Consider the following 27740-nt stretch of genomic DNA (forward strand, 5'->3'; position numbering starts at 1 on the left):
AAGGTGTGTCTTGCTAAACCAGTGTTTCATAGGATGTTAAGTATTACAGACCCAAAGAAAAAGATTCCATAGTCGAATAATTTTGAGGAAGACTAGGAAAAACCGAATTGACAAGTTTCTTTACCATAAAGACCTTGCAAGACTTTACTATTCTGATATGCATGGTGAATCTCCTAAAACACGGTCTAACAAGTAGACTTTTCAAATGCTTTTGACCCCAGAAGCTTTTTATACTTTTTCTTCATTGAGTATTGTGAGGGGCTAGTGTTCTATGGAACACCCATTGAGAAATCCTACTCACTAGAAGACCAAGAAAAATCCAAAGGCCAGGAACTAGAAATATTCAGTAAGGAGAGAAAGAGGCCTTAGTGAGCTCATGACAGCTGTCTTTAAATATTTATCTCATCAAACAAGGACATAGTATTTCATCAAAGGGAAAATCTAGATTTAATGAATGGAAGACAAATTTCACCTCAATATAATATTCCAATAAGAATTTTCTTTAAAAATGTAAGAGCTGTCCAACAAAAGTGCTAATCATTTGTAAAAGGTGTTACCCAAGCAATTTCTGCACTGGTCTGAAAACACCACTAAAGTCCCTTTCTAATTCTTATATGTGATGGCTCATTTACAGTAATTATCAGCTGAGGTTATCATACATTCAGTATTTCAGATTCTCTGTCTATTTTTGTACCATTTTCAATTAAGCATTTTATAGACAGAAGACATACAGGTTAACTGTCAGAATCTATTGCAAATACAATGTCTTCCATCAAAATCCACATAACACTACACAGAGTTTACACTATGCCAGGGAAAAATAAAGCCACTCTTCTCCAATTTATAAAACAACAAGTAATTTAAATCATCTTAATTATGAATTTCATATGTGCAGAATAAAATGAAAGTTTTCTCATTTACAAAATGAGGTGAAGGGCCTGAAAATCACATACAGGGGAGCATGAGACCCTCTAGCACACAGATTGGTGTAAGGAGTAGGAAAAGCTGTGAAATGTACAAGACACATTTCAGATCAGTTACATGCATCTTTCATGTGTCTATACCTGCCTTGATGCCATTACACTCAAAGAAGCATGATTTGATAGGCCACGTGGGTTATCAATGGATTTTACTACAATGTAACATTTATTTGCTAGGATAATAAGTCAGATATAAATTTGATACCTATTTGTGTATTCCTTGATGATCTGATATATGCTAATCTTAATTGTTTCATTTTCAAATCGGCTGTTGCTCCGGTCCTTATATATCCTGAATTCTGCTGCTGTCACTGCTTCTCCATGAGGAATCTGAGTAAGATCAAACCGGAATTCTTTGTAATGCCTTCGCTGGTGAGAAAAATCCTTGTCTCTTTCAACTGAAAAAAAAAAAAAAAAAAAAAAGGAAGTAAAAAGTTAGGCCTTTATAAAGTATGGAAATTAATGGTAAATTCTTTCACTTTGAAAACAAACAAGCAGGATGTTATAAAACTGGGAAAACATAAAACCACAGACTCATATGTGTTTCCAGTTGAAGGAAATTCCACAAACCAACAGCCTTTAGTTCAAAAGCAATATAACCTCTGTGGTTTTATACAAATTCCTGGCTCCTAAATGGAAAGGTTATCCAAAAATGTTTTTAAAAGTGAAGGTTGTAAAGTTATTACTAGTGTGTATCAAGTACCAGAACAGAGAAGGGTTCATACAGGAATTAGCACTCTGTGATAGAAAGCTCCAGAGTTCCAGGTGAAGTCAATGGTGAGATTTAGTACAGTCGAGGGAGGAAAGTCGGAAGGAGGCCCGAGGAGCTGCTGGCACAGTGGGGCTGTGTTTATGAAATTTTAGAGGTCAAGGAAACAAAACAAATGCATTTTCACAAGAAAGATTGTTTCTAAAGTGTCTTCCCGGGTGACGTTTTTCCTCCTTTTAGCAAATGCAAAGCTCTACCTTTTTAAATGCACTTTCATTAGTTCTTATAGATTATTGAGTACAACCTCCCCAACCCGTGGTGCAGCATCCAGTCTCCCAAAGATCTCTACTCTTACGCAAATTTGAGAGAGGAACATATTTCCGCCTTCAGCAACCTTCCCACCAAATGAGGTCAGAGAATTTTTCCTCTTGGGAATATTAAGGAGTGTTGAGGGATTCAGGACAGTGTCAGGCATATCATTACATAATCCAGCTTTGTAAAATGATGTATTATTGGATACAGTCTATGCTTGTTACTGAGCAGTGTCCTTGGCCTTTCCTAATCAATAGAAATTGATAAGAGGCCAGACAAGAAATTCAGACAAGGCTTTATTGGGGGCCCTGCTATAGCAGGGGGGAGCAAAAACAAGTAACAGTTTCCCTTCCTTGCTCCCAAGTTGGGGCAAGCTGGTTCCTTATATGGGGTGAGGGTAGGGGTGTGTCCAGGAGTTGGGCCAGAGGGGTGGCTTGCCCACCCCTTACGTGGCATTGTGTGCAGGGGGCATGCACAGTACCTTGCTTTTGCTCCTGACACCCTGTTTTTGCTCCAGGCTCTTCAGAAGTGGCAATTGGGTTTTTGGCCTTTTTGTATCTTGTTGTCCATAATTTGCCCCAACTGCTCATGAACGCAACTATATTTAGTCCCTTATAGGGTTTTTTTTGTATTTTATTGCTTGAGGAGAGATGTTTGTCCAGGTGCAAGCACTGCAGCAAAGGGTCCCAGGTCCTAGGTCACAGCCTGTCTCATGCTGGGTACCAAAATCTTTCTTAAGGAACCACCTATTAAAAGGGTTCATTTTTAGTAATGCAATATCATTTGATGGAATTAAGTTTCTCAGTGCTGGTAGGTTTCTCAAAATCTCAGTTACCTCAGATAATATAGGACAGATTACAAAAAAAAATTCACTGCAAAGCATTGTGTTCCAAGTGTCTCACAAACCTACAATAATTTTTTAAAATATATCCAGTGACATTTCATTGCTGAAATGTTGTTACAAGAAGATAAAAGATGTATGTTATATAAACAATTCACAGTGTTCAAATATTGGATTAAGACACAAAAAATATCTTTAGGAGGTTAATTGAAATGATACCAACACTGATAAAAATATATGAAACTTGGGATCCTTAACTAGAGGAAGGGTCAAGGTTAAGGAAGAGAGAAGGCAATCATGATCATCGAGGAGTGATTTTTGGGAACCCAGGCTGCTGGATTCCTAAATTCTAGTGCCAGACAGAGCTCCATGTCTGAGAGGAAGTTCATGACAAAGGAACCCACAATTCCTTGCCTTCATCCTCCAAAATAATCTCTGGTTTATTTTCTCCAGAGGAGTAGGAGATGGTTTAAGAGAGCTAGGAGCTCAGCCCCACCTCCATCTCAGATACCTACACAAGCAAAGAGGAAAATGTAAGCTACACCTGGACTTGGTGAGAACGGTGCTCTCGGGCTGCCTGGCTACACCAACACCACCTCCCATGACTCATGAGGTTTTGTTTTATTTAAGTATCATTATCTTGGTCCTAAGAGAGGTCCATTCCCCTGGAGAGATCATTAATTAACTTTCCCTAAATAAGGAGGATGACTACATTTTTAAGATCCTATTTTGGTCCATAATTTAAACCTCTTTTCTGTCTGAGCTCCAGCTGGCGTTAGTGTAGACTGCTATGAACGGGTCTCCATCTCCAAAGTGTAAGGACAGAAAACACCTACAAACTGGATCTCTAATAACTAGAGTGTACTATGAATATTAAAACTAGCCACAACTCTTGTTTACAGAAAAACTACATTTTTTTTTCAGAATCAGTTTTATTTATTTATTTTTGGTTGTGTTGGGTCTTTGTTGCTGCATGCAGGCTTTCTCTAGTTGTGGCTAGCGGAGACTACTTTTCGTTGCGGAGCACAGGTTCTAGGCGTGCAGGCCTCAGTAGTTGTGGTGCACGGGCTCAGTAGTTTTGTCTTGCAGGCTCTAGAGAGCAGGCTCAGTAGTTGTGGCACACCGGGCCACGTGAGATCTTCCCAGAGCAGGGCTCAAACCCATGTCCCCTGCACTGGCAGGTAGATTCTTAACCACTGCGCCAACAGGGAAGTCCCAACAAAGAACTACATTTTTTTTTTTTAAGAACTACATTTAATTCACTGTAAAATTGTCTTTTCTGATCCTAATTTAAACAAAGTAGATGACATCATGAAACAGTATTTAAATAGAACCACTCTAAGCATTTTATTGATATTAACATATTACACTTCATAACAACGTATGAAGTAGGTTCTATTATCGTCCTCATTTTGAAGATGAAGAAACCGAGGAGGCAGAGAAAAGAAATACCTTGCCAAAGAATTTGAATCCAAGCATTTGATGCCACCAAGCTATGGTTCTAAAATGCCGGGATAGGCTGCTTCTGCTTATAAACTACTACTTTGTCCTAATTTACTAAGTATTTATGCTTTAATAAAGATCTGATAAATTAGGAGTTTGGGATTAACAGAAACACACTACTATATATAAAATAAGTAAACAACAAGGACCTATTGTATAGCACAGGGAACTATACTCAATATTTTATAATAACCTATAATGAAAAAGAATATATTTATAATATATATTAATATATGTATGAATCATTTTGCTGCACACTTGAAACTAATACAACATTGTAAATGAACTATACTTCAATTAAAAAAAAAGAAAAAGAAACAGAAGAGTCATTTGAAATCTTGCATTCACAAGTCCAAAATCCAAAAAGCTCTGAAAACTGAAAATTTGGTTTCAACTTCATTTGGCAGAAGAACTGGAAATTAACTGATTTGAGGTGACTTTAAAGTCCCTATTTATCTCACTTTAACTTACTGGTTTGCTGCAGAAATGTTCCCAGTGTTTGACTACGTGGCACTGTCCCAGACTCTGCTTGAGGAGTTCCATACTTTATGATCTAAGCATTCATCAGTCATTCAAAAATATATATTCTCTATTCTGAAAGTCAATATTCAAAATTCTAAGTGATAACAATCATTATTCAATTTTTCATTAACAATCAATTTTATATTTGAAATTTAGACAAAAATAACTATAGTCTTGGGCATAAGGGCTTTGACATAAGTTTGTTAGGGTCCAATCTAAAGCATGCACCTGCATAATGCAGGTGAGTATTGAATTCATATTATATAAAGTCATCTACTGTTCTGGAATCCCCTGTGAGATGTTAGTGTAATAAAGTGGAAAGCTAGAATTTCAGCTGTTATTATAAAATTTCAGCTTTCTGATCCAGGCTCTTTAACCTAACCCCTTAAGGGGGCAGATTTCCAAAGAGTTTAATAAAATTTTATATTAAATACACCACACAGAATAAAGTTGTAGTGCAGATTTGTCCAGTGATTCAAATTCCTATATCTTACTGCTTTGAATTATAATTGCCCTGGTAAATTCCATGGGACATGTTGCAGTGAGTAATGGAATAAAAGTAGTATTTATATAGCCTTGCACTCCTAAAGATGGTCACAAATATTCACAAGGTAATCTCAGTTACCTAGGGAGGTGTCAAATATTAATATCCCTGACTTAAGAATAAGAAATTGGGTGATAAAAAAGTAAATAAATAAAATACATTTATGCCAAAAAAAAAAAAAGAAAGAAATTGGGTGATGACAGCTAGGCAATAACAGATGTCTGTCTTCTAAAGCCCATTGTAAATCTTTGTTCAATGTCCGTACCACCTACATAATGACATCCTACTTAGAGACTAGTTCGTTGTTAGTACAGGTGACGACCCTTGAACAGTATGGGGTCCAGGAGAACTGACTCCCTGTGCAGTCAAAAAATCTGCATATAACTTTGACCCCACAAAAACTTAACTACTAATAACCTTACTGATAACACAAACAGTTGATTAACACATATTTTGTATGTTATGCGTATATCTACATATTTTTTGTGCACTCATGACATACCTAACTTTTTTTTAATTTTCCTGATATTTCTAGGTTATGCTGTTCATATCTGAGTTTTTTCAAATTGCTGCAAATCTCCAAAAAATTTTCCAATATATTTATTGAAAAAAATCTACGTATAAGTGCACCCGTGCAGTCCAACCCATGTTGTTCGAGACTCAACTGTATATTCATACAATGTTAATCAGCAATATACAAAAATGTGGAGAACAGGTGGAGAAGCAAGGGTTTGATCATCAGTGTGTAATTGACATCTAACACAATACAATACCTGACCCGAAGAAGTCTTCTAATAAACATTGGCTGAATGAAAGACTATGAACAGATCAAAAGCTGGTTCTGTCTTTTCACTCAGCACCATCCTGCTGCATTTCCCATTGACTGAGGGCATGATAATTTATTTCACTTTCATTTGGGAGGGCATGTATTTTATTTAATACTCACTTATGTCCATAAGTTTCTATTACTTGCTCAAGAGCCCACAACCTATAATTGGGAGAGAAGAGATTTCAACCCAGTGTCAAGATTTCAACTCACAAAGCCCTCAACAACACGACCCTGTGTGTTTGTTTGTTTTTTCTGGATGTAGTTTTTTTTTTTAATCTAATTATCCCCTCAGGGGAGTTGATATTTCAATGCTTACATTCTCCTCTACGAGATGCTCCTACCCTATAGAGGATGCCATACATTCTGGACTCCACTCTTTCTAGAACTCATTTCCTCCAATCTTTATCTTAGCAAAAGTTGTATCATATTCACTTATTTAATACTGATTCCATTTATTATCTAAGAAAATGTTTATGAATAAGCAAGTGATTGTATTCATGACCTGAATTAGCATTATATAATATCTCTATTAGCATGCAATTTTTCCTACAACTATATTTTAAAAACAGCACAACCAAAACAGATGAAAGAGAACAGACACACACATTTCATATTCCTTAGATGTAAGCTTTTTATAGGAGCTATCTTTGCCTTCTTCATATTGTGATGATTTTATATATTAAATATATTATGTTTCTCCATAAATTACAGTGTGCTGTATAACACATTGCAATTGTAAATGGCTTGAGAAGCTTAAAACATAAGCAAATAAACAAATAGAAAAAAAATCATTAAAATGTATAATATTTGGGGGTTTTGATTCATAGTATATTAAATATTTGGACATTTCAACTCACTTTTTTCATTTCTATGTTACATCAACAAAACCATGTGTGAGTTTCCAAAACATCTTTATTATCATTTCTAATAAAATCTGTGTTACCAGATTAAAATCTGCCAGACTCTATTAAAGTCATAATTACATTCCTATTTAGTGCTAGACAAGACAAGACAAAGAAAAACAAAGTGAAACAAACAAACAAAAAAAAGCAGAAGGGTAAGCTCACTCAAGCCAGACCCAGACTTGTCCAAGGAGATAAAACGACACAAGGGTTAAAACAGGCTGAGGCCAAGAGGTTAACAACTTGTCTCTGGTGGAGACCATTTCCTCATCCCATACCATAGACACCATTTCTCTCACGTGAAGTGGAAAGGAGAGTTTAGGAACAAATATAACTAGATTTAAAACACACATCCTGTATCAGTTGATTCACCTTTGAAAACTGCACTTAAAAAGAGAACACATGTATATGTATAGCTGATTCACTTTGCTATAAAGCAGATAGTAACACACCATTTAAAAAAAAAGAGAGCGAGAGAGAGAGAGAACACAACCACCTGTCCAGACGGCTATTTTCATAACTTCTTACATATCTCACCAGATCAACAGGCTGTATTTTGCCAAACAGCCATGAAAACATGACACTGATGCCTTGCACTCGTCTCCCACTGTCATTTATGATACATGCTTGTTTTGAAGGTCGTTACATGTAAACCAGTGACTATCACCGTAAATTAAACAAGCCCATCAACACAGAGTTGTTTATTTACCTGAGCTGATAGTGGTCCACAGTGCTCTCTACAAAAATTAAAGAGTTGCTTTCTGCATATACATACACACCGACTTACAGAAAAGAAACCATCAAAAATCAGCAAAATTGATACAGCTTACCACTCAAAACATGATCATAACGATGGTAGGGAATGTACCTCCTTCTGTCCCCAGGAAGCAGGTTTTGTGTCTTCCAAACATTTCCATCTATGAACCAACTAGAACAACTGAAAGGTCACCTACACTGACAGAACCAGAGAATGAATTTATTTTTATAGTTTGGTTTTTTAAAACAGTGGCAACATCAAAGAATACAAGAGGTAAAGTATGAATCAGAAGACTCACATTCCATGAGTCATGGGCTGAGAGTGAAAAGAAACAGGATCGCCTTTATAGAAGCACCAAACTACATTCTAAATGCTCTAAATTGCCAAAGTTCTGCAAAGATTAAGCTTCTTGTGTTTAAAGACAAGACGTACACTGAAGCCTTTTATTTTTGAGATATAACTTAACAGAAGTTAATGACTGATGGCAGTCTCTTTTCTCCAAACAGACACCTCTCTGAATGACTTTATCATAAGCAGAAATTGGATAGAAATGTCCTGACTAAATATTTTGCTGTCTACAGTATCTGAAGAGTAGAACTAATTAACAGAGGATTGCAGTTTTATCTATTTAGTGATTTATCTGCTGTCTTAAGGGGATGCATCCATGGGCAATCGGTCTTAATCTCCCACACAAGGGCTGTAACTTGGAAGATTCAAATAGAATCAGTAGCTGCAAGACAAAGATAGCGTTTTCCCAGGAGTGCAGCCAGCTGTTGAAAGAATACAGATCATTGTTTGCTGCTGAGTGCAAAAAATCATTAAGAGATTACTCATAGAATTATTACTTATCTGTGTTACATTTTAAAGTGAAAGAAAGAAAGCAAAATTATCCTGTGACTACCAAGATGTCTCCACAAGAGACTACCAAGACCCCGCAAGGCATCTTTCACTGACTAGTCCACTGAGAAACATAAACTTGGTCCTATAAAGGTCTATTCATTGGTCAGTGAATGCACATGTTACATGTTTCTTTGAAAGGATAACCATCCCAGAGAGTGTGGTAAACTCCAGATTCCAGAAACCCTAAGAGCCTCTTAATACCACAGCCATGTGTGACTTGAAAAAGGGAAAATTGTCCTCCTGAGTGGTTTGTTTCAAAGAACAATTTCAATTGACTTTCAAATGTCCTGTAGTTGAAATACTCTTGCTGGTATTCATAAATGCTTCATGACTACAGTTTTATAAGGAAGAAAAATTGCAAAAGAAAGGTAAGATGGTTAAATAATTTAAATGTTGTCCTATGATAGCTAAACAAATTGATTTCCTGAATCAATTAAATACACAGCACATAATTTTGAAATTTACAAAATTGAATTAATGATCCAATAGTTATATATTATTTTGATTTAAAAAACATGAATGATTTAGGGACACAAAGAATTAAGTCTTAAAGAGAACAGACTTGTGGTTGCCAAGGGGGAGGGGGCTAGAGGAGGGAAGGATTGGGAGTTTGGAATTAGTAGACGCAAACTATTATATATAGAATGGATGAATAACAAGGTCCTACAAGATCCTACTGTATAGTACAGGAAATTATATTCAATATCCTGTGATAAACCATAATGGAAAATAATATGAAAAAGAATATATATATATGTATAACTGAGTCACTTTTGCTGTACAGCAGAAATTAAACACAACATTGTTAATCAACTATACTTCAATAAAATTTTAAAGAAAAAGAATTAAGTCTTGTGTAAGACAGCTTTGGAACAGAGAGGAAGATGGTCTCAAGGTCTACCCTCCCTCCTCAGGCTGGATGGGCCCAGCACTCAGCCCTCAGGGGTTATTAGAATATAATAATAATAAAAATGATACATGTCAAGCATTGGTATGAAAACCAATATGTTCAATAATAAATAAACAATAATAGCAATAATTATTGATTTCTTAAAATTAATATATTTCAATTTTTTTTTTCTCCCTTATTTGATCCAGCCCCAATCCTGGCTGTCAGGGGGCTGCTTTTCTCTTTCTCACATTCCATATATACTCATCTTGATTATCCTAAAAATAGCCACTGTGATCCCTCTAACTTTATTCAAGCCCCAAATATTAATTGGATAACTGCTCTGGGCCAAAGCCTAATAGTTAAGGAGATTTGAGAAGCAAAGAGATAGGAGCTCAGGATGAGAAGGACAGATGTAGAAAAGTACCATTGTGGCACAATCATGTTGGGGTTTGGGAGGGACATGTGTGGGGGCAGAATAAGAAAGGAAGGAGCAGCAAGCTGTGCAGCAGGCTTCAAGGGGAGGTCATTTTGAATTTGGTCTTAAAGGATTATCACCAGGGAGAGAAAGGAGTTCACATAGATGAAAAGAGATGTGAAAGCTTAGGGCCAAAGGAGCGAATAATAAATTGTTCATTGTCATTGCACATGTTGGGTCTAGGGTGGACCTGGACCCTAGACCTAAGATCCTCTAACTTAAGGTGCTTCCCACATGTCGGAGGTTGAAATCCCAATTCTACTTAAAACCTCCAGTTTGAATTCTACAAAGACTACTTTGAAAACTCTCACCCACATTAATTTCTCCTGCTGGGAGCCTCAGAACACTTGTTCTCTTCCTCCCTTTCGAATACAGAGCTGTCGTGATGGGACCACAGTGAACAGTTGGATTTAAGGTGAGAAGAATTTGAATTCAATCTTAGTTCCCTTCCCTAACCTATTAAAAGAGTGTGTTATTAGAAAAGATACTCAACATCCCTGAGCCTTTATTTATCCATCTTTAAAATGGAGGTCAATCATGAACGACCTTCTCCACAGTGTGCTGTAGAGGTTAAATAATATTTGAGAGAGAGGATCATAGCATAATGGCTGGAACAGAGCAAGTTCTCAAAAAGCAGTGGCTATTGTGTGAATTACTTTCTATTTGCACTGTAATTATTATGTCACCTTAGATTAATCCCATAGAGTAAGATACTTCATAGGAATATCCATGTTTTTCTTTTTGTTTTGTCTCTTACCTTTGTATTTCTACATATACAACAAACAGGACTTTTAATACCATAAATAGTCAATAAAAGTTTAATTGTAAAAAATTGCTACCTGGCTTAAAACATAGCCACGCTGATGATCAAAATGTCAATTTCTTTATCTGGAATATAGATATATTAATAAAGGTGATGACTATTACCATTTTTTAATTTTGTTATAGTGTTTTAATTTTGTTATAACAAAATTAAAGAGACAAAATTTTTTGGTTTTTTAATTTTGCTATATAATTTTGTTATAGTGTTATAGTTTTTAATTGTGTTATTTGTTTAGTTATAGCTATATAATTTTTACATAGTGTTATAGTAGCATTAAAAAAATCAGTCTAGATTTTTACAAGAGTGGGTAGTTAGAAAATAATTGTATTTACTTGATACCTTGTTTAGATATTTCACTTCTACCAGGTAGAGAACACATTTTTGACATTCATATATTATTCACCAATCCAATCAGATTAGCTGGTTCTGACATACTTCCTCTTTAAAGGAGTCTGAAAGTCACTTACTTTTATCCCTGAAGACAACAATACATCCTGACATATAGGAAATATTTTGTTATTTTTTTGATTATAGGCATTTTATACAGGAAATAATTAATTGGAATTTAAAGCAAATATTCATCTTTTGTGGGTTGGATATTAATGTTAAACTTCAAAAATCAGTTTAGAATTAATAATCACAGAGGATGGTACCTGATTAATTCATTTTGCGTAATAAAAAATGAGTACTTGATGAGTAGATATGCTTAGTATGTAAATAATGGATTTCAGTTACACTATGTATAAATATTTGAGAAAGTTTGTGTTTACCTACAAGAAGTCAATGTAAAAACACAACTATCTGATAATCACCTTTTGGTAAATATTTATCTCATGTTTTCTTCAGTGGAAAAATCTGTGGGGTTTGTAGATTGCCTGGCAGCTAGAGGTCAACCATTCCAATCTCACCAGATTTCACTGAATGACTTTGTGAATCCTTCTGCTCCATCAGTAAAATAAAACAGTCCATTTTTAACCACCTGAAGGTGATAGAGGTTACAGTAAGTGATATACAGCAAAGAACCTTCCTTTATACTTGGGTACAATGAAATGATAGTTTATCTACAATGAATACTTGCAGTTATCTGACAAAAACAGGTCAAAGGTTCTGTGAGTTTTCTTCTGAAATTGCTCAAGGCCTTCTCTAATGACTGATAATTGAAAACAGAGACTGGGACTCCCAAATGTGATAGGTGACAGATGAGCAGTAGATTAATGCCAATACTTGGTTAGGAGACACTAAAAGTTCAGGGGTCACAGGAATTAGCCATTGTGCTACTGTGAAAAGACAGACATCAAAAGTCTATTATCCCCTTAATAGCTCTTCCCTGAGCCTGAAATCTGTTCTCACTTGCTTTGGTTATAATTTAGAGATATCTCGATGCCATGATACACATGATGTCAAAGTGAAACCACTCACCCTAAGTGTATCAATAGTTAGGGTTTGCATGTTTTTATTTACATAGTAAAACAAAAAGATTGTTTTCATATCACATTCTTGGTGTACTCTGCTCATTTTGGAGAATTTCAGAAACATCTTGTCCAGAAAAAAGAATAATTATACTTAATGGAGAAGAGGAAAGCTAGAAAACTTGACATTAAATGTGTACAGAATTTCTCTATGGGGGCAAATGAAGGAAGTTTAAGACAGTTTGCATAGTAGAAAGGATATGAGAATTTCTGTAGCTGAACAAACAAATAAATGTCTTTCTCACATGAGCTCCTTTAAGTTTTAAATCAGTATGATAACTTTTATAGAGTTCACTCAAGTTCAATCTGTGGTTCAATCCATCATTTTGAAACAAAAGCAAACTCTACATTTTTTCTGCCTGATGGGTTGCATCAGTGAAGTTTGGTACAGGAAGTTTGGTACTTGGAACTGGATCAAGTTATTAGAAACACAATTACATGGTTTTACAGGTTTTTAGGAAAAGGAATAAAATGATGTATATGGATGTATTACCTATATAAGCTATACCTAATATAAAGGTACCTGATTTATCTGTTCTGCTTAGGCAAGGACCACAAGCAGCCACTGGTGGCCCATGTTTGCTTCCTACGATGTGCGTATAGCTGTCTGCCTCCAGCACCAGATTTCAAGCTTGACAACAACAACTTTGCTTGGTTCATTACTGTATACTAGGCTCCTACCTCAGTCTCTGGCACACAGTAGATGGTCAATATACATGGGAAATGAATACTATAAAAATATAGGCATATATGTCTGATTCTGGTTCTGTTTGTTCGTTTGTTTCAGGAGGGAGAGTAAACGCAGACCCCATTAATCCAGCTTAAGCAAAAACCCCTCCACCATTTATTCTTTTTTTTTTCAATTGAAGTCTAGTTGATTTACAATTCAACCATTTATTCTTGGATGAGTCTTGCCCATGTTTTGAAATAGTATTCTTCCTAATGATATATTTCTTTTTCCCTTTCTTCTTTGAAAGGAATTCAAATAAATAATGATAACTTAGAATGCTAATGTCTTATATTTATTTTGTTTCCACTAGCTATACTGGTACTTAAAGACATATGCTGGACTAATAGAATCTCTGATTCTTCAATGGACATATTATTCTTGAGGAAGGAGAAAAAGGTAATAGAAAAATTAACATTGGTCCATTTTATGGTTATCAATGGAATTGTACTTAGAATGATTTGCAGAATAAATTGTAGATGATAATATTTATGCACTTTTGATTATAATATAATAATTTATATATTCTGATTAATTTTTCTCTATTTACATGAAAACATGAATTTCACTCCTCTACAATATGTATATGTAATATAAGTCTTTGATAACATGTTCATAATATTATTAATGTTCTTCCCAAAATATTGAAAATAGTTGCTCCTTTCAGAAATATGCTTTGTTTTAGTTAATTTTTTTTTTGTTAGAAAAAATTTATTAGAACTGCTTTTATTTGGTATGTTTTTCTAACATCGTCCTTGAAAGTGAAAGTTCATTTCATCCACCTGAGTATTTACAGATAGAAACTGGAATGCATAATACATGACCTATTTAACATTACTTTACAGCACATTATTAAAACTGTGAGTTAGATCAGTCAATACATCGTATTAAAAAAGGTTTTCTAAAATTGGAGACCTACTTAAGAACATGTGCTAGATTTAATAAAGATGTAACAAGTGCCAGAATCAATAAAGAAATCACATGACCTTCCCACATTTATGGAATGAGACCGCATTGTAGAGTCAAGGGACCCTTAGTGGTCTCAGGTCACAGAGTTTTCATGTGAAAAGTCTCATATTTTTGTTGATCTGGTTTCACACTCCTGGGTTTTTCCTTTGTATTGGGATTTCAGGCCAACCACAAAACTCAGAGCAAAATTCTGAGAAGAATCATTGAGCAGTATCTGGTTTTGAGTTCAAACTATACAAATCCTCCAAGATTCTTAAGATGCACACCTGGAAAGAACAATAAGTCTTCTGAGATCCAGCTCAGATGATCTCATTTTAGATTCAAATTTAATAATTTCCTGAGTCTCCAATCCAATTTTATATTAATTATCAGATGGCCTGTTTTCTGATGGTTTTATTGCTAATAGTTGGACTTGTTCTCAATGTTACTTCATAATCCATCCAACGAACCCATATGTACTGTTACATAAAGAGACAAATTCAGCAATGGGAAAAGCTAAATACCAACCTCATTTAAACCACATATTCCTCCAAATGGGCAGGAACTGGTGAGACCTAGTACCAGAAGTGAGTACGAAGAGCAGGTATGAGTGTGGGGTTAAAATAAGAATGGTTGAGTATTAGATGTTTAAGTAGCTGGTGGATCCGTAGATCACCCTCTACATCTGTGCTAATGAGTGCTGTGGCCGCATGAGCAGAAATTTGGAAGTTTTCTGGAAAACTGGCATCACCAGCACAGTTGAGAATGTAGTATTCTGGAAACAGAGGAACTAGATCAACCCATGCATACTAAATGCTGAGTTCTGGGCTTCTTTCCCCACTCAATTTCTGGAATGTTGACACCCAGGCCTGTGCCTTCCAGATAAGAGAATGAAAGGGTCCTCTCATTGAAATCTGACCATTCCCAGAAGAAAGAATAAGTCTCCACAAAATGGCAAAGCAAGAATATCTTAGATAAAAAATAATATCAAGTTCCACCCATATGCTAAGAGCTTCTAATCAGCTTTTTAATCTCTTGCAATTAAATAAGAGCTGACAAGCAAAGATCATTAATAGCTGAGAAAATTCTCTCCCTTTAAATATAAAGATAAGAGTAGATTTTTTTTAAAAGGAACTTGTAGGTATTTCATAAAAAGAAAAAAAATTACTAAAAACTACCATAATATCTTTTGAGAGCCAAGAGAAGCTTTTGCACCCGTGAAACAACAAGATGCTGTAAAAGACAAATACTCAATGCTAAAACATCTCTTGGATATGAAGTTGAAAATCAATCTCAGTTTGAAAGATTAAGTTGAAGAAATTTTCAAAAAGGACAGCAATTAGTCAAAGGAATGGAAAATAGGAGAGGAAGGCTGAAAAAGAAAAAGAAAGAAAGAAAGAAAAAAAAGCATTAGTTCAGAATTAGCCCTAATGATAGTGGTTCCATAAAGAGAGATCAGGAAACAATGAAGAAATCATCAAAGAAATAATTCAGTTCACTGATCCAAGTGCAAAAGTCTCAGGATTGAAAATGTCTGCTTTGTAGACAAAGCGAAGTTTCTACAAGTTTCTGGACACAAAATACAAGCTACATACATAGGGATCAGGAATCAAAATGGATTTAGGCTTCTCAAAAACAACGCTGCCATCTATAAGACAAGGGGACCATGCCTTCAAAATCATGATGAAAAATTATTTCCGCCCTAGAATTCTATATTCGACTCAATTATCCATCAAATACGAAGGTATAATGAGGATATTTTCAGACATTGCAAGGTGTCCAAAATTTGATTCCCAAAAAAAATTTCTTTGGAATTTCCTGAAGAATTTTCTCCATCAAAACATCATACTAAGTAAGTCAGACAAAGAAAGACAAATATCATATGATATCGCTTATATGAGGAATCTAAAAAAAACACAACAAATGATACAAGTGAACTTATTTACAAATCAGAAGCAGACTTACAGACTTAGAGAATGAACTTATGGTTACCAGGGGGGAAGGGTGGCGTGAAGGGATAGATTGGGAGTTTGGGATTGACATGTACACACTGCTATATTTAAAATAGATCATCAACAAGGACCTACAGTAAAAAGTAAGAAATAAAAATAAATAAATAAATGCTTCACAAGTAAAAAGTCAAAAAGCAAACAAACAAACAAAAGCAAAAAACATACCAGCCAGAAAGAAGATGAAGGCATAAGCTACAGGAAAGAGGAGGTTTGACAGAGGAGAAACAAAGATAATTCACAGAATGATGATGAAGGGAGATCCCAGGATGACAGCTGTGCTCTGGACACAGAGGCAAACAGTCCGTATTGGAGCCATGCGACTCCACAGAAAGATACCTTAAGGCTAACATCACAAGATCTCATTTCCCGTTCACACCATCCTTTGACTCTGACAAAGTCTAGGTGAACCTGAGCCAGACTTGGACCCAGAAGTAGCTTTCCTTACATGTATTTATGAAGTTCCTGCTCTCTCCTCAAAGTCCTGCTGTCTGGGTCATCTGAGAATACTCACTTTTCCCATAGAAGTATTTTGTTTTTCCTATTTTGATGTATTCCTCCGAGTTGGCCGTTGATGACGCTGAGACCAGAAGCTGAGACTACAACACAGCCCACATGCCCTCATGCATTTCAGCTGAGTGGGTCATACCTGGCCTTACCACACTACAGCCCCCTAAATTCCCAGGACACCACCTCCCCAGGAAGGACAATTAAAAACTGCCAAGCAAACTGAACCAGAATTTTATTCACAATCTCTGTTTAGCTCATCTTCTGACAACATTCACCTAAACACTTTGACTTAAATAAGGAGTTTTGTGCTTCCTATTAGTTTTAATAATAATTGGCTTTATATTTACTTATATGTGAAATACATCCAATTAAAATAAAATACGTCATTGAGGTAGAGAAAAATAACTTAACCAAGTTCATGTTTACTGTGATCCTTGAAGCATGCATTCAGATCCAGTTCTGACCACATCAGCGCCTCTTAGGAAATGTTCCCAAGAGGCTACAGAATTTCTTTTTGAACGTTTATCTTTATCCTCTGCCTCGGTGTTTATTCTAATTCCAAAACTCTACTGTTTCTCACTTTACCTTTGGACGTCTTTCCTTTATGAAGAAACCACAGAGTGATTTGGAATATCTAACACCAGGAAACATTTTCAGTAATCCTAATGTGTCGATCACAGTACAGAATATTTAGACTCTGCAAAACGCAAGCTTTATTGCTACAATCACACTTAAGTACACCAAGAATGGTTCTTGTGTGGAAGCAGAAAATACACTTGAAATTCTGTTTTGCTTTTCTCACCCCTAGATGTAGGTTCACTAGGGCAAACTAGCATAATCCTGAAAGCATATGAACATCACCAGTTTATTCTACATTGCTCTTAACTCACAGTGAAAACAAAAGTAATCCCAAAGCTAAGATAACATTTCACACATTTCCAGTTAAACTAGTTTCCTTCTTTTTTGCTTTTGAAGGACACCAGCTAAAGCTGAAAATAGTCATGGAAAGAATCATTCAGTGAAAGAGAGCAGACGATGGTCATGGAAATGGTTGAGGAACCCGTTTGAAAGAGAAACTGAATGCGTATAGAGAGAGTAAGGTGTTAATAAAGCTTATTAATATTCATGACCTGATACCTTCAAGCAAGAGATGCCAAAAGAATATGTCAACCAAGAGCAACATCAGAAGAATAAAGCAGAGTTTGTGTGTTAACTGTCTTAATGATGGAGCAGAAGTTAGACGCTATGGGGTCTCCTTTCTTCTTAATCAAATCACACAGGACACTCTATATTCAATCATGGAATCCTGATGAATTTATGAAGCTTAGCCTCAAAGCCTTAGAATGTTCAGAATCAGTAGTAATAATAATTATTATAAAATTATAATAACTAACATGTATGAGACATTATGCTAAATGCATATAATCTTATTTAATATGATGTATACTTAGTGAGAGAAGAGAGAAATTCAGCTAACGTTTATTGGATGTTTATTATTCAGCCACCATTTCCAGCAGAGAAGTTTAGGGAACAGAAGGGAGGTAGAGAAGGTAGGAACAAAAAGTTATCAACAGAAAAAGACTCACAGACATAGAGAACAGTCTTGTGGTTGCAATGGGGCTGGGAGGTGGGGGAAGGATGGACTGGGAATTTGGGATTAGCAGATGCAAAATATTATATATAGAATGAATAAACAACAAGGTCCTACTGTACAGCACAGGGAACTATATTCAATATCCTGTGACAAACCATAATGGGAAAGAATATGAAAAAGAATATATACATGTATAACTGAATCACTTTGCTGTACAGCAGAAATTAACACAACATTGTAAATCAAATGTACATCAATAAAATAAAGTTCTATTTTATTCAATTCAATCTTCTCTCATTTTATTGAACTTTTGTATGTGGCAGATACAGTACCCCGTGTCATGGAGGATACACCCCTCCCCGAAAAGTCAAACTTACAGTTCACATACACATATTTAAGCTGACAACACAGATGAGATTTCAGAAACAGATTCTATAACGTTCAGAAAATACCAAACAAATGGTACAAAATTCTGGGTGCAGTTCGTTTGAGAAGACTTTCTTGTGAATAGTAGTCTCTATTTAGTCACTTGATGTAACCCAATTGACAGGGAAACATTCACCTTTTACTTAATTTACTGTCTAAAAAAATAAATGTATGAGAACCAAAACCCTGTCCCAAATTCCCTCCACCAAATTCCCAACAATGAAAACATAAGAAAATGCAAGATTTCATCAAAAGCAAGTATAATATGAATTGGGGCAAAATTTCCTAATTGAGCGGAGGTGGTCTCTTTGACTTAAAATGCATATGTACAGGAAAACTTGGACTTGGTTAAGCAATGCTGTTTTACCTTTTGCACTACGTACTACCTTGCAAATAAATTCAAATGCCAAAGCGCATTTCATTCATATTTGCTGAACCTATTTCATACAAGGTTCTCAGCTTGAAGTTGTGCAGGAAGCACCAGAATATATATTATAAGCATGACTTTTGTGCTCAAGACTAAACTACATTGTTCAGGGCTCAAGGGTATATAGTTCTATTTTTCCATCTCCCTCTACCTGAGGCTTGAATTCTGTCCAGTTTTCAGGCACCTAGTTTTCCTTTCCAGAACGCCAACTTTAGCCTTCACTGTGTTCAAGAGGAAAGGCAACAGAGAGAGCAGATTTGCAACACTTGAAAAACACTTCAGTGGCAAGGGACTGAGAAAGGAATTTTCTGTCAGAAACTATTTGGGGGAAAGTGTTACAGTTTTCAATTTAAATTTAAAGCCAAAGAGAGAGCTGAACTTAAATGGCACTAATTTCGAACTAATTTTTTAGGCACATCTACACCACTGTTGGTATGTTTGCAATACATCTTGATTTAACACAAATAAAGTACTGAATTTGTTCTTTCTTCCTTCAATAGTAAATGGAATAATAATACCATCTTATTATTTATTTAAGCGTAGGCTACATGGCACAATTTTCCCAACAAAAACAAAGCAAAACCAAACAAAAACAAATTAACACAATTTGTGAACTTGGTTTAGATATCTAGAAAGGCTCACAAAAATATCAGAGAACAAATAATTATTATACTTACAAGTGGTGCTTATTAAGCATTTAAAGTATACTATGCAATGAATTAAGGGCTATAGATGCCTTTTTATTAAATACAGTATACAAATCTATAACTAAAGTTCAGAATAACCTAAAAAGTGATTGTTATTAAATTTTTTCAGCAAAACTGTTAACATTAAGAAGTAAACATTAACCAAATCCGAGACCATATGCATACATAGAACCTTTTACAAAGACTAGAGATCCTCTTTCAAAAGCAAAAAGAAGCAAACAAACACCTTCCTCCAACACTCTAATGGGGTTTAGGTCTAGCAGTCCAGCCTGAAAATCTAACTTGATAAGTCTTGGTGAACAAAGTAATGTGATGAATCAGTGGTAAGAATGAGATTTTTAGTACACTGACTCTAGATTCCCAGTTGACAGGCTGTAGGCTGTAGAGACCTGAACCTCCACCCCAACAAACAAACATAAGTAAGTATCAGTGGAACACCTTCCAGATCATCTAGTTTACCTTCCCACCCTTCAGCCTGGTGCCAACTAACATATTCCAAAAAGCATTGTCAATTCTGGACTTCCATGGCTGTACTTTGGTAATTTCTTATTTCAGTGCGAAACATCAGTGTTAGGAAGTTGATAGATCTATCTTGAATAATATCTCACAGCATAATTTAAAAACACTTCTTCCATTGAACTTGAGGGATATAAAAATTCAAATCATAAGAAATTGTGGAAGACTAGAATAAATAAATAATAAACAAAGATCTTTAAATTAATAAAGCATAATGTTATCAAATGTGCATTTTTGGTATTGAAAGTATGGGAAGAAATACTGAAAATTCTATAACTACAAAAAATTTTAAAATAATCCTTTATATTTTATAAAATATAACTAATTTAGATAGATAAATGGATAGATAGATAGATAGATAAAGATAGATGGACAGTTATTTTGAACCAAATCAGTCCAGTCTTTTTAAGCTATCACATTAAATAGTGTTTTAAAAGCTTCTGGAGGTATTCTCCCCATCTGGACTTCCAAGTTATTTATATCATTTAAAAAAATATTTCTCTGTCTTATCATTACCCCAGAGAAACATCAATAGGATCACACATTTCATGGTGCTTTTGCTGCCATACCTCTGTGGAACTTTATAAATTATAAATACCAATGTGTTCCACATCCCTTTTCCTTTTAATTGCATTTTGTAATTTCACACAACTCAAAACAAAACTTTAACAAATAGGTGTATAGAAATGACAGTGAAGACAAATCTTAGAGTACTATTAGATTGAACCATTTTGGAAAAAAAATGTATCAATAGCTGAAGTGTTAGGAATCTTTCTCTAGTAGATATTAATACCATGGTATTTATGGGAATGACATTTGACTAATTTTCCCAGTGTAACCTGTTCACCACAGGTTATTTAATAATTATTATTCCATTTGATGTTTTAACTTATCTCCTAAATTAGACTGCTTTAAATATTTTCTAAAATGAAAAATATGGTAAATATGAAATGATGGAGAGAATGATATTTTGCCTTCTTCCTTGCTCACTGATACATGTTCCATTTTCTTTCTATTCCATCTCCTAGGTGACTTTTAGGACATACTGAGTATCACATATCATTTTAATGAGGTGCCTTCACTTTTTTATTTCTTGTAGCATTATCTTCTTAAGGCTTCATAATCAATAAAGCTTAAAGCTTCTTAAAGCTTCATAATCAATCTTGGCAGAGGCCAAGAAAAAGACAGGGGACCAAGAGTGAGACTGCATAAAGGTTGCTGATAGTCCAACAAACTCAGAATGTAGTAAAATGACACCTACTAGAAGCTACTATAGGCCATCCACACCCAATAAAACTTCCCTCCTTCCTTCACTCTCTCCACTCCCCTTCCCCCATCTCCCTCTTCCATATATATATAAAATAATCAGCAAACTATAAAAGGAAAGGAAATGTCTTTTGGAGAAGAATATATTTCAAAGTCCCACATGTTGATATTTCATTTAAAAAATTTTATTCTAAACACATGAGCAGCCTCACTCTTACCAACATGCATGTTTTAATCCATGGTAGAAGGAGGATTTAGACAACTCATTCACACTGGGATAAAATATAAATATATATATATATGTATGTATATATATATATACAGAAAGAGAGAGAGAGGGGAGTTACTTAGTTCTTTCAGGGTCATAAAGATATTGTCCTATTTTTGTCTAGGGGCATTATAATTTTAACTTTTTCTTTTAATTCTAGGATCCATCTATAATTATCCATTAGTATGTGTATAGTGTGAGGTAGGAACTGAAGTTCATTTTTTCTAGATATTTACCCAGTTGTTTCAGCCCCGTTTGTTGAGAAGATTATCCTTTCACATTGAAGTTCTTTCCTCCTTGGCACCTTTGTCAAAAATTCTTTGAACGTAATTCTGTGGGTTTATTTCAGCATCTCTACTGTTCCATTGCTCTATTTGTCAGTTCTTACTCAAATACCACATTGTCTTAATCACTGTAACTTCATACTAAATCCTGAATTAGATAACAAGTCTTCCATCTTTGTTCTTCTTTTTCCAAGAACATTTTGGCTATGCTAGGTCTTTTGCGTTTCCATATACATTTCAAAAGCAGTTTGTCAATTTAGAATTTTTTAAGGCTATTGGTATTTCAACTGTCATAACATTGAATGTATAACTCAAGTTGGGGAAGATCGTCATCTTAACAACATCGAGATTTCAGTGAGGTCAGTCTATCCCTTCATTTGTTTAAATCTCCTTAATTTATTCCAGCTATGTTTTATACTTTTTAGTATAGAGGTCATATATCTTTTGTTAAATTTATTTTTGATGCTGTAGTAAATACTGTTTTAAAATTTTATTTTCCAATTTTTGTTAGATGCCAGGATATGAAAATACAATTATTATTTTGTACTGACCTTGTACTCTGTGACTTTACTAAATCCACTAATTTTTTTGTTAGTGATCATGTCGAGTTTTTAAAAGGATTTTGTACATGCTCATGGTGTCTGCAAAAAAAGGATGTTTTACTCCTTCTTTTGTAATCTTTGTGCCTTTTATTTCTCCTGACATGATTTACTGGCTAACAACTCCAATAACAATGTTGAATAGACAGGGTTAGCATTCTTATTTCTTAACTTAGAGGGAAATCACCCAATGTTTTACCTTCCCGTAGAATGTTAACTGTAGATTTTGTGTAGATGTCCTTCCCAATAGTGATATTATTTGCCTGACCCTGGAGATTTTCTTCTAATATTTCTTAGAATGCAGTGGCCTTGCTTTGAACTCCTCCTCTTTCATTCATCTAAAATATTGATATATCATTATTTTAGCCATCGTTGTAAATGATATATTGCAGAGAATCTGTACGTTTCTTTCTTTAAACGCTGTTGAATTTTGTTTTGATAGAAAATTAAATTTCTGATAAATCCTTTTAATTCTATCAGTCTTCATGATTAAGAAATTGTGATTTCTTAGAGTGGATCTTAGTTTGTCTTTAGTTCTAGGGTATGAGCCCTACTTTAAGCATCCTTACTCCTAAGGTATGGCCTTTCTGGAGTCCTAACTGAACGTCAGCAAGGTCTCTCCAGCACTAGCTGGGCTGGATCTCCCATGCCACCCAGGACTTGATCTCTGGTTCAACAGTGGCAGCTGCTCTCGGCTCTCTCCCCAGAGCCTCAACCTGCACAAGTAGAGGCCAACCCTTGACCAAGTTCTGGAGGGGAGCTCAGTGCCTCCACACAGCTCACTCATCTACCCTACCTTTCCCTGAAAACTGCAGCTGCCCCAGGAGCCCCAGACCTCAAACACCCCCTTTTCCCAGGCTGCTGCTCTCAGCCTAGACTCCACCTTCCTGCATTAAGGCCTCCAAACTGTTCCACACAGAAAACCAGGGCAGGGGTATGTCTCACCTGTGTGTTTCCCATTCCTTTGGAGATTATAAGCCTCCACCACCCGACATCCAATGCCTAGAAAAGTTGCCTCATATATATTTTTCCCAGTTTCTTAGGTTTTTTAGTTTGTTTTATTTTGTTTTTTAATATTGAAGATATAAGTTTAAGACCAGTTAGTCTGTCAAGGTTAGAGAAAAAATATGTTATTTATGTATTTTTTAAATGTTTGAGCTAAAATAATATAAATCAACATTAAAGAGTTATTTTTCCTCATTCATCTAATTACTTCTTTGCTATGAGGCTAAAATCTGCTTCCCTGTACCAGAGGTAGTCTCCTAAGAATAAATATCATTAAATCTATTCCCTGGCCATTGATACCACTTTTTATGAAAACTTTAAAGCCAAAAAATAAAATAAAGATAAAGTAATACTTTTCCAAAGTCTTTTTTCATAGGCTTATTAAATTAAAAAAAGAAAGTGATTTACATGATGACATTCTACCATGTAAAAACACCTTTCTACTTTTTCTTTGAGTATCCTCAGTTGGGATACATGATTTTTAGACTCACTGATAAATGATTAGCTTTTAAAGCAGACTGGCTTGTTCATTGGAATGCTTGGAACAAGTATAGTTTTTTTTAAGTTTCCTTTAAACAGTTAAGCATTTAAGTATTTTACAAACTGTATAAATTAATACATTTCTGAAGTCTGAAGAAATACAGCCAACTAAAGCATAAGTGTACATCTCTATAATGGCATTTGGAGCAAAAACTTCAATAACTTGCATACTGGCATAATCATTTGATCGTGCTTGATGTAATGTTTTCTCCCAAGGGCAGAATTTATGTTTTTCTGCATGACTCTAATATATAGAGTCATGATTTCACTTTGGTTAGACTGCATTTAAAGAACGAGATGGTTCTTCTGTAAGCACAATCATTTAGGAATAATGAAAGCTGTAAATAAAATTTAAATAAGTATAAATCTAAGGGACTTCCCTGGCGGCGAGTTGATTAAGAATCCACCTGCAAATGCTGGGGACATGTGTTCGATCCCTGGTCCAGGAAGATCCCACATGCCTCTGAGCAACTAAGCCTGTGCGCCACAAGCTCGTGAGCCTGCACTCTAGAGCCCGTGAGCCACAACTACTGAGCACCGCAACGAAGAGTAGCCCCCACTCGCCGCAACTAGAGAAAGCCCGCGTGCAGCAACAAAGACCCAACGCAGCCAAAAAAAACAAATAAAATGTAAAAATATATACATATAAATCTAAAAATATAAATTATGTTTAGATAACAGGGTTTGTAATAAGTCAAGTTGCTACTGAAGATAATTTGAGCACCTGATGAATTTGTTATATAAGATTTGTTTTTCAGGCTTTGTTATTTCAACCTTAATAGCTGAAAAGCAGACATGAATAATAGACTAGTTTCTACTTTGGTGAAATTTTTTTATTCTAATAACAAAAATTAGGTACTAGTTTTGAGCTGAGACTTTACAAAATTATTTTATTTAATAAAATGGAAGAATTATTATTTACACTATGCAGTGGAGTAATCTGATATTTAGAGAAAAATATAATTTGAAATAGAAATTATTTATTTGGTGTTCTATCATATCAAATGCAGTCTTTGATACATAGTATTCACTTAAAAAATGAATGCTGAATAAATTAACAAGGCTTTTCAGTACTGTCTGAGCCAAGATTCAAATGCAGATTTTCATGGCTCTTAATATCCTGCCCTAAATAATATTCTGCAAGAAACTTGAATTATCTGAATATTTTAAAAATTCACATTATCATACTTCTTTTTAAGTAAAAAAAAAATTGTCCTTGAATTTTAATTAGGTATCAGTTACCAGGTTTTTTATAAAATGTCAAACTTGACCCTCAGTAGCTCCATCTCTACCAACACATACACTGAGAGAGGACAGAGGGAGAAGCCTACAAAGGAATCAGCATTTATGCTACAGGATGAGTTGTTTTTAGTTTAAAGATGTTCCCACCCACCCTTTGGATAAAACATTGTCTTATTTATCTGCACACAGGAGGAGCCAAGGAGTTGATTGCTCTGTCTTCTCCATTAAGCTACTTCCCCCGCTAAGATTTTGCATCCAGAAGTTTTGCAAGCAGAGTTTGGAGATGGTCCACTGATAATTTATCAGTTCTTTTAACTGCACTGCTGTCACCATGCCTCATCAATCGAATTTTGATTTGGATAATTGAATAAAAACCTTGTCAGGTTTTCTTTCCTCTGATCAATCTGAAGAGAGCGAGTTTTTTTTTAAATTAAAAATAACAACTATCAGCTGAGGGAAGATACAGTATCATAACGTTATACAATTTTATAGCTACAACAGATTATGCATATTTGTGAACTCTTTTTTTTTTTTTTTTTTTTTTTGCGGTACACGGGCCTCTCACTGTTGTAGCCTCTCCCACTGCGGAGAACAGGCTCCGGACGCGCAGGCTCAGCGGCCATGGCTCACGGACCCAGCCGCTCCGCGGCATGTGGGATCTTCCCAGACCGGGGCACGATCCAGTGTCTCCTGCATCGGTGGGCGGACTCTCAACCACTGCGCCTCCAGGGAAGCCCTGTGAACTCGCTTTTAAGACTGTATGTTTAAACTAGAAGCAATTTCCTTTTTATGATGGCCTTTTTCCTTGAGAGTGATGTTGTGAGTTCTACAAAGAGATTACATTGTTTTCCAAACTCCAAAAACTCACAGCAGATCGTTATAATTCAACAGCTATTCAATAAATGGAATACCAATACTTTTATTAACAATTTTATAAATTACATAACTTACTGAAATTTCGTTTTCTTGCCCTTTAAAATCTAGTAAATGTACAGTTTAACTCTTGCTATAAGTAATTTTGAAATTCTACAAATACTTATGAAACTTATCTAAGAAAAAGCTATAATGCTGTTTAACACCTACCAAAATATTTTCTAAAAGACTTAAATGTTTAGCTAAAATGATATATTTTGAAATATTGATTTTGACATGTTAACTTCATTTTAAGTTTATCAAAAGCCAAAACATGACACCTTGTATATATCATGTAGCTTCAGTTTAATTCACCATGTACATGATGGTCAGTTGTATTTATTATTTCCTATACACATGAAAAACCATAAACAAATGCTATTCTGCAAGTTACTTGAAACATACTAAACTTTGAAATCCCCTAGAGGACATTCACCAAATGTTATGGCTAATATCTTTACTCTGCACATGCACAATAATGAGAAACAGAGCTGTCATATTTACTTCAGTGGACACTTATAATGAGATTTATATTTTTGCCAAGAAATCCGAGTTTCACAACAAATCAGATACACTGAGACAATGAAAAATAAACATGGAACTTTATGAATTATTCCAAGATATGATTCTACCATACAAATTACTTGACGTCTGTAAGTAACTAAATCATCCTATAGCAAATTCATCTGAAATGTAAAATGAGTCTATAAAGCAACTCTTGAAACAAAATTATGGTCTGGATGCTTTGATGTAGAGAAACAACCAGAAGGTGGAGGGATCTCCATGAAAGTGTGAATATGTGACAATTCATTTACTGTGAAGATGAGTGTCTCCTACCAGCTGTAAGATTTTTTTTGCTTACTGAGCAGAGCTATAGATGATAGCAATAGAGTATTGCTACTTGAAAAATATTTAAATAGCCAATATACTTACTTGGATTAAAATATGAGGTTGATCATATCACAAAACCACAAAAAGAAGCCTTTCAGAGAAACTCAGGGAAGTGAGAATTGGTTTTCTCTCATACAGAGACAGAGTATCATGCTTCTGTCCTTCTGTAATTTGGAGGGTATACTGTGTACCTTCTCGGCTCAGTTTACTGAAGTGCTCATTATCAGTCTTCTTGGGAAACATATACTGTACCATTAGGTAACTGTTTTAACTCCGTATTCTCATACTTTTCTAGAACCAAGTATTTGGGAAGAAGAACACCAAATCCATTTCCTTCTCCTCCCCAACCCCCACCCCCACCCCCAATGTTCCAATGAGACAGGCTGGGACCAGGGACCTGGGACCCTCTGC

General features: G+C 35.2%; 1 protein-coding gene across 4 annotated transcripts in view; it reads right to left on the bottom strand.

Annotated features, from left to right (window-relative positions):
* Positions 1–27740, bottom strand: part of BMP5 (bone morphogenetic protein 5) — a 119555-nt gene that overhangs the window by 61822 nt on the left and 29993 nt on the right. For all 4 annotated transcript variants that reach the window (XM_029243058.1, XM_029243057.1, XM_029243055.1 and 1 more), the window contains exon 2: positions 1186–1378. In XM_029243058.1, coding sequence (XP_029098891.1) covers positions 1186–1378 — 193 coding nt within the window. The remainder of the gene's footprint in view (positions 1–1185; positions 1379–27740) is intronic.

This window comes from Monodon monoceros, unplaced genomic scaffold (genome assembly GCF_005190385.1).
Source record: "Monodon monoceros isolate NGI ecotype Baffin Bay Population unplaced genomic scaffold, NGI_Narwhal_1 Super_Scaffold_3, whole genome shotgun sequence".
Lineage (NCBI taxonomy): Eukaryota > Metazoa > Chordata > Mammalia > Artiodactyla > Monodontidae > Monodon > Monodon monoceros.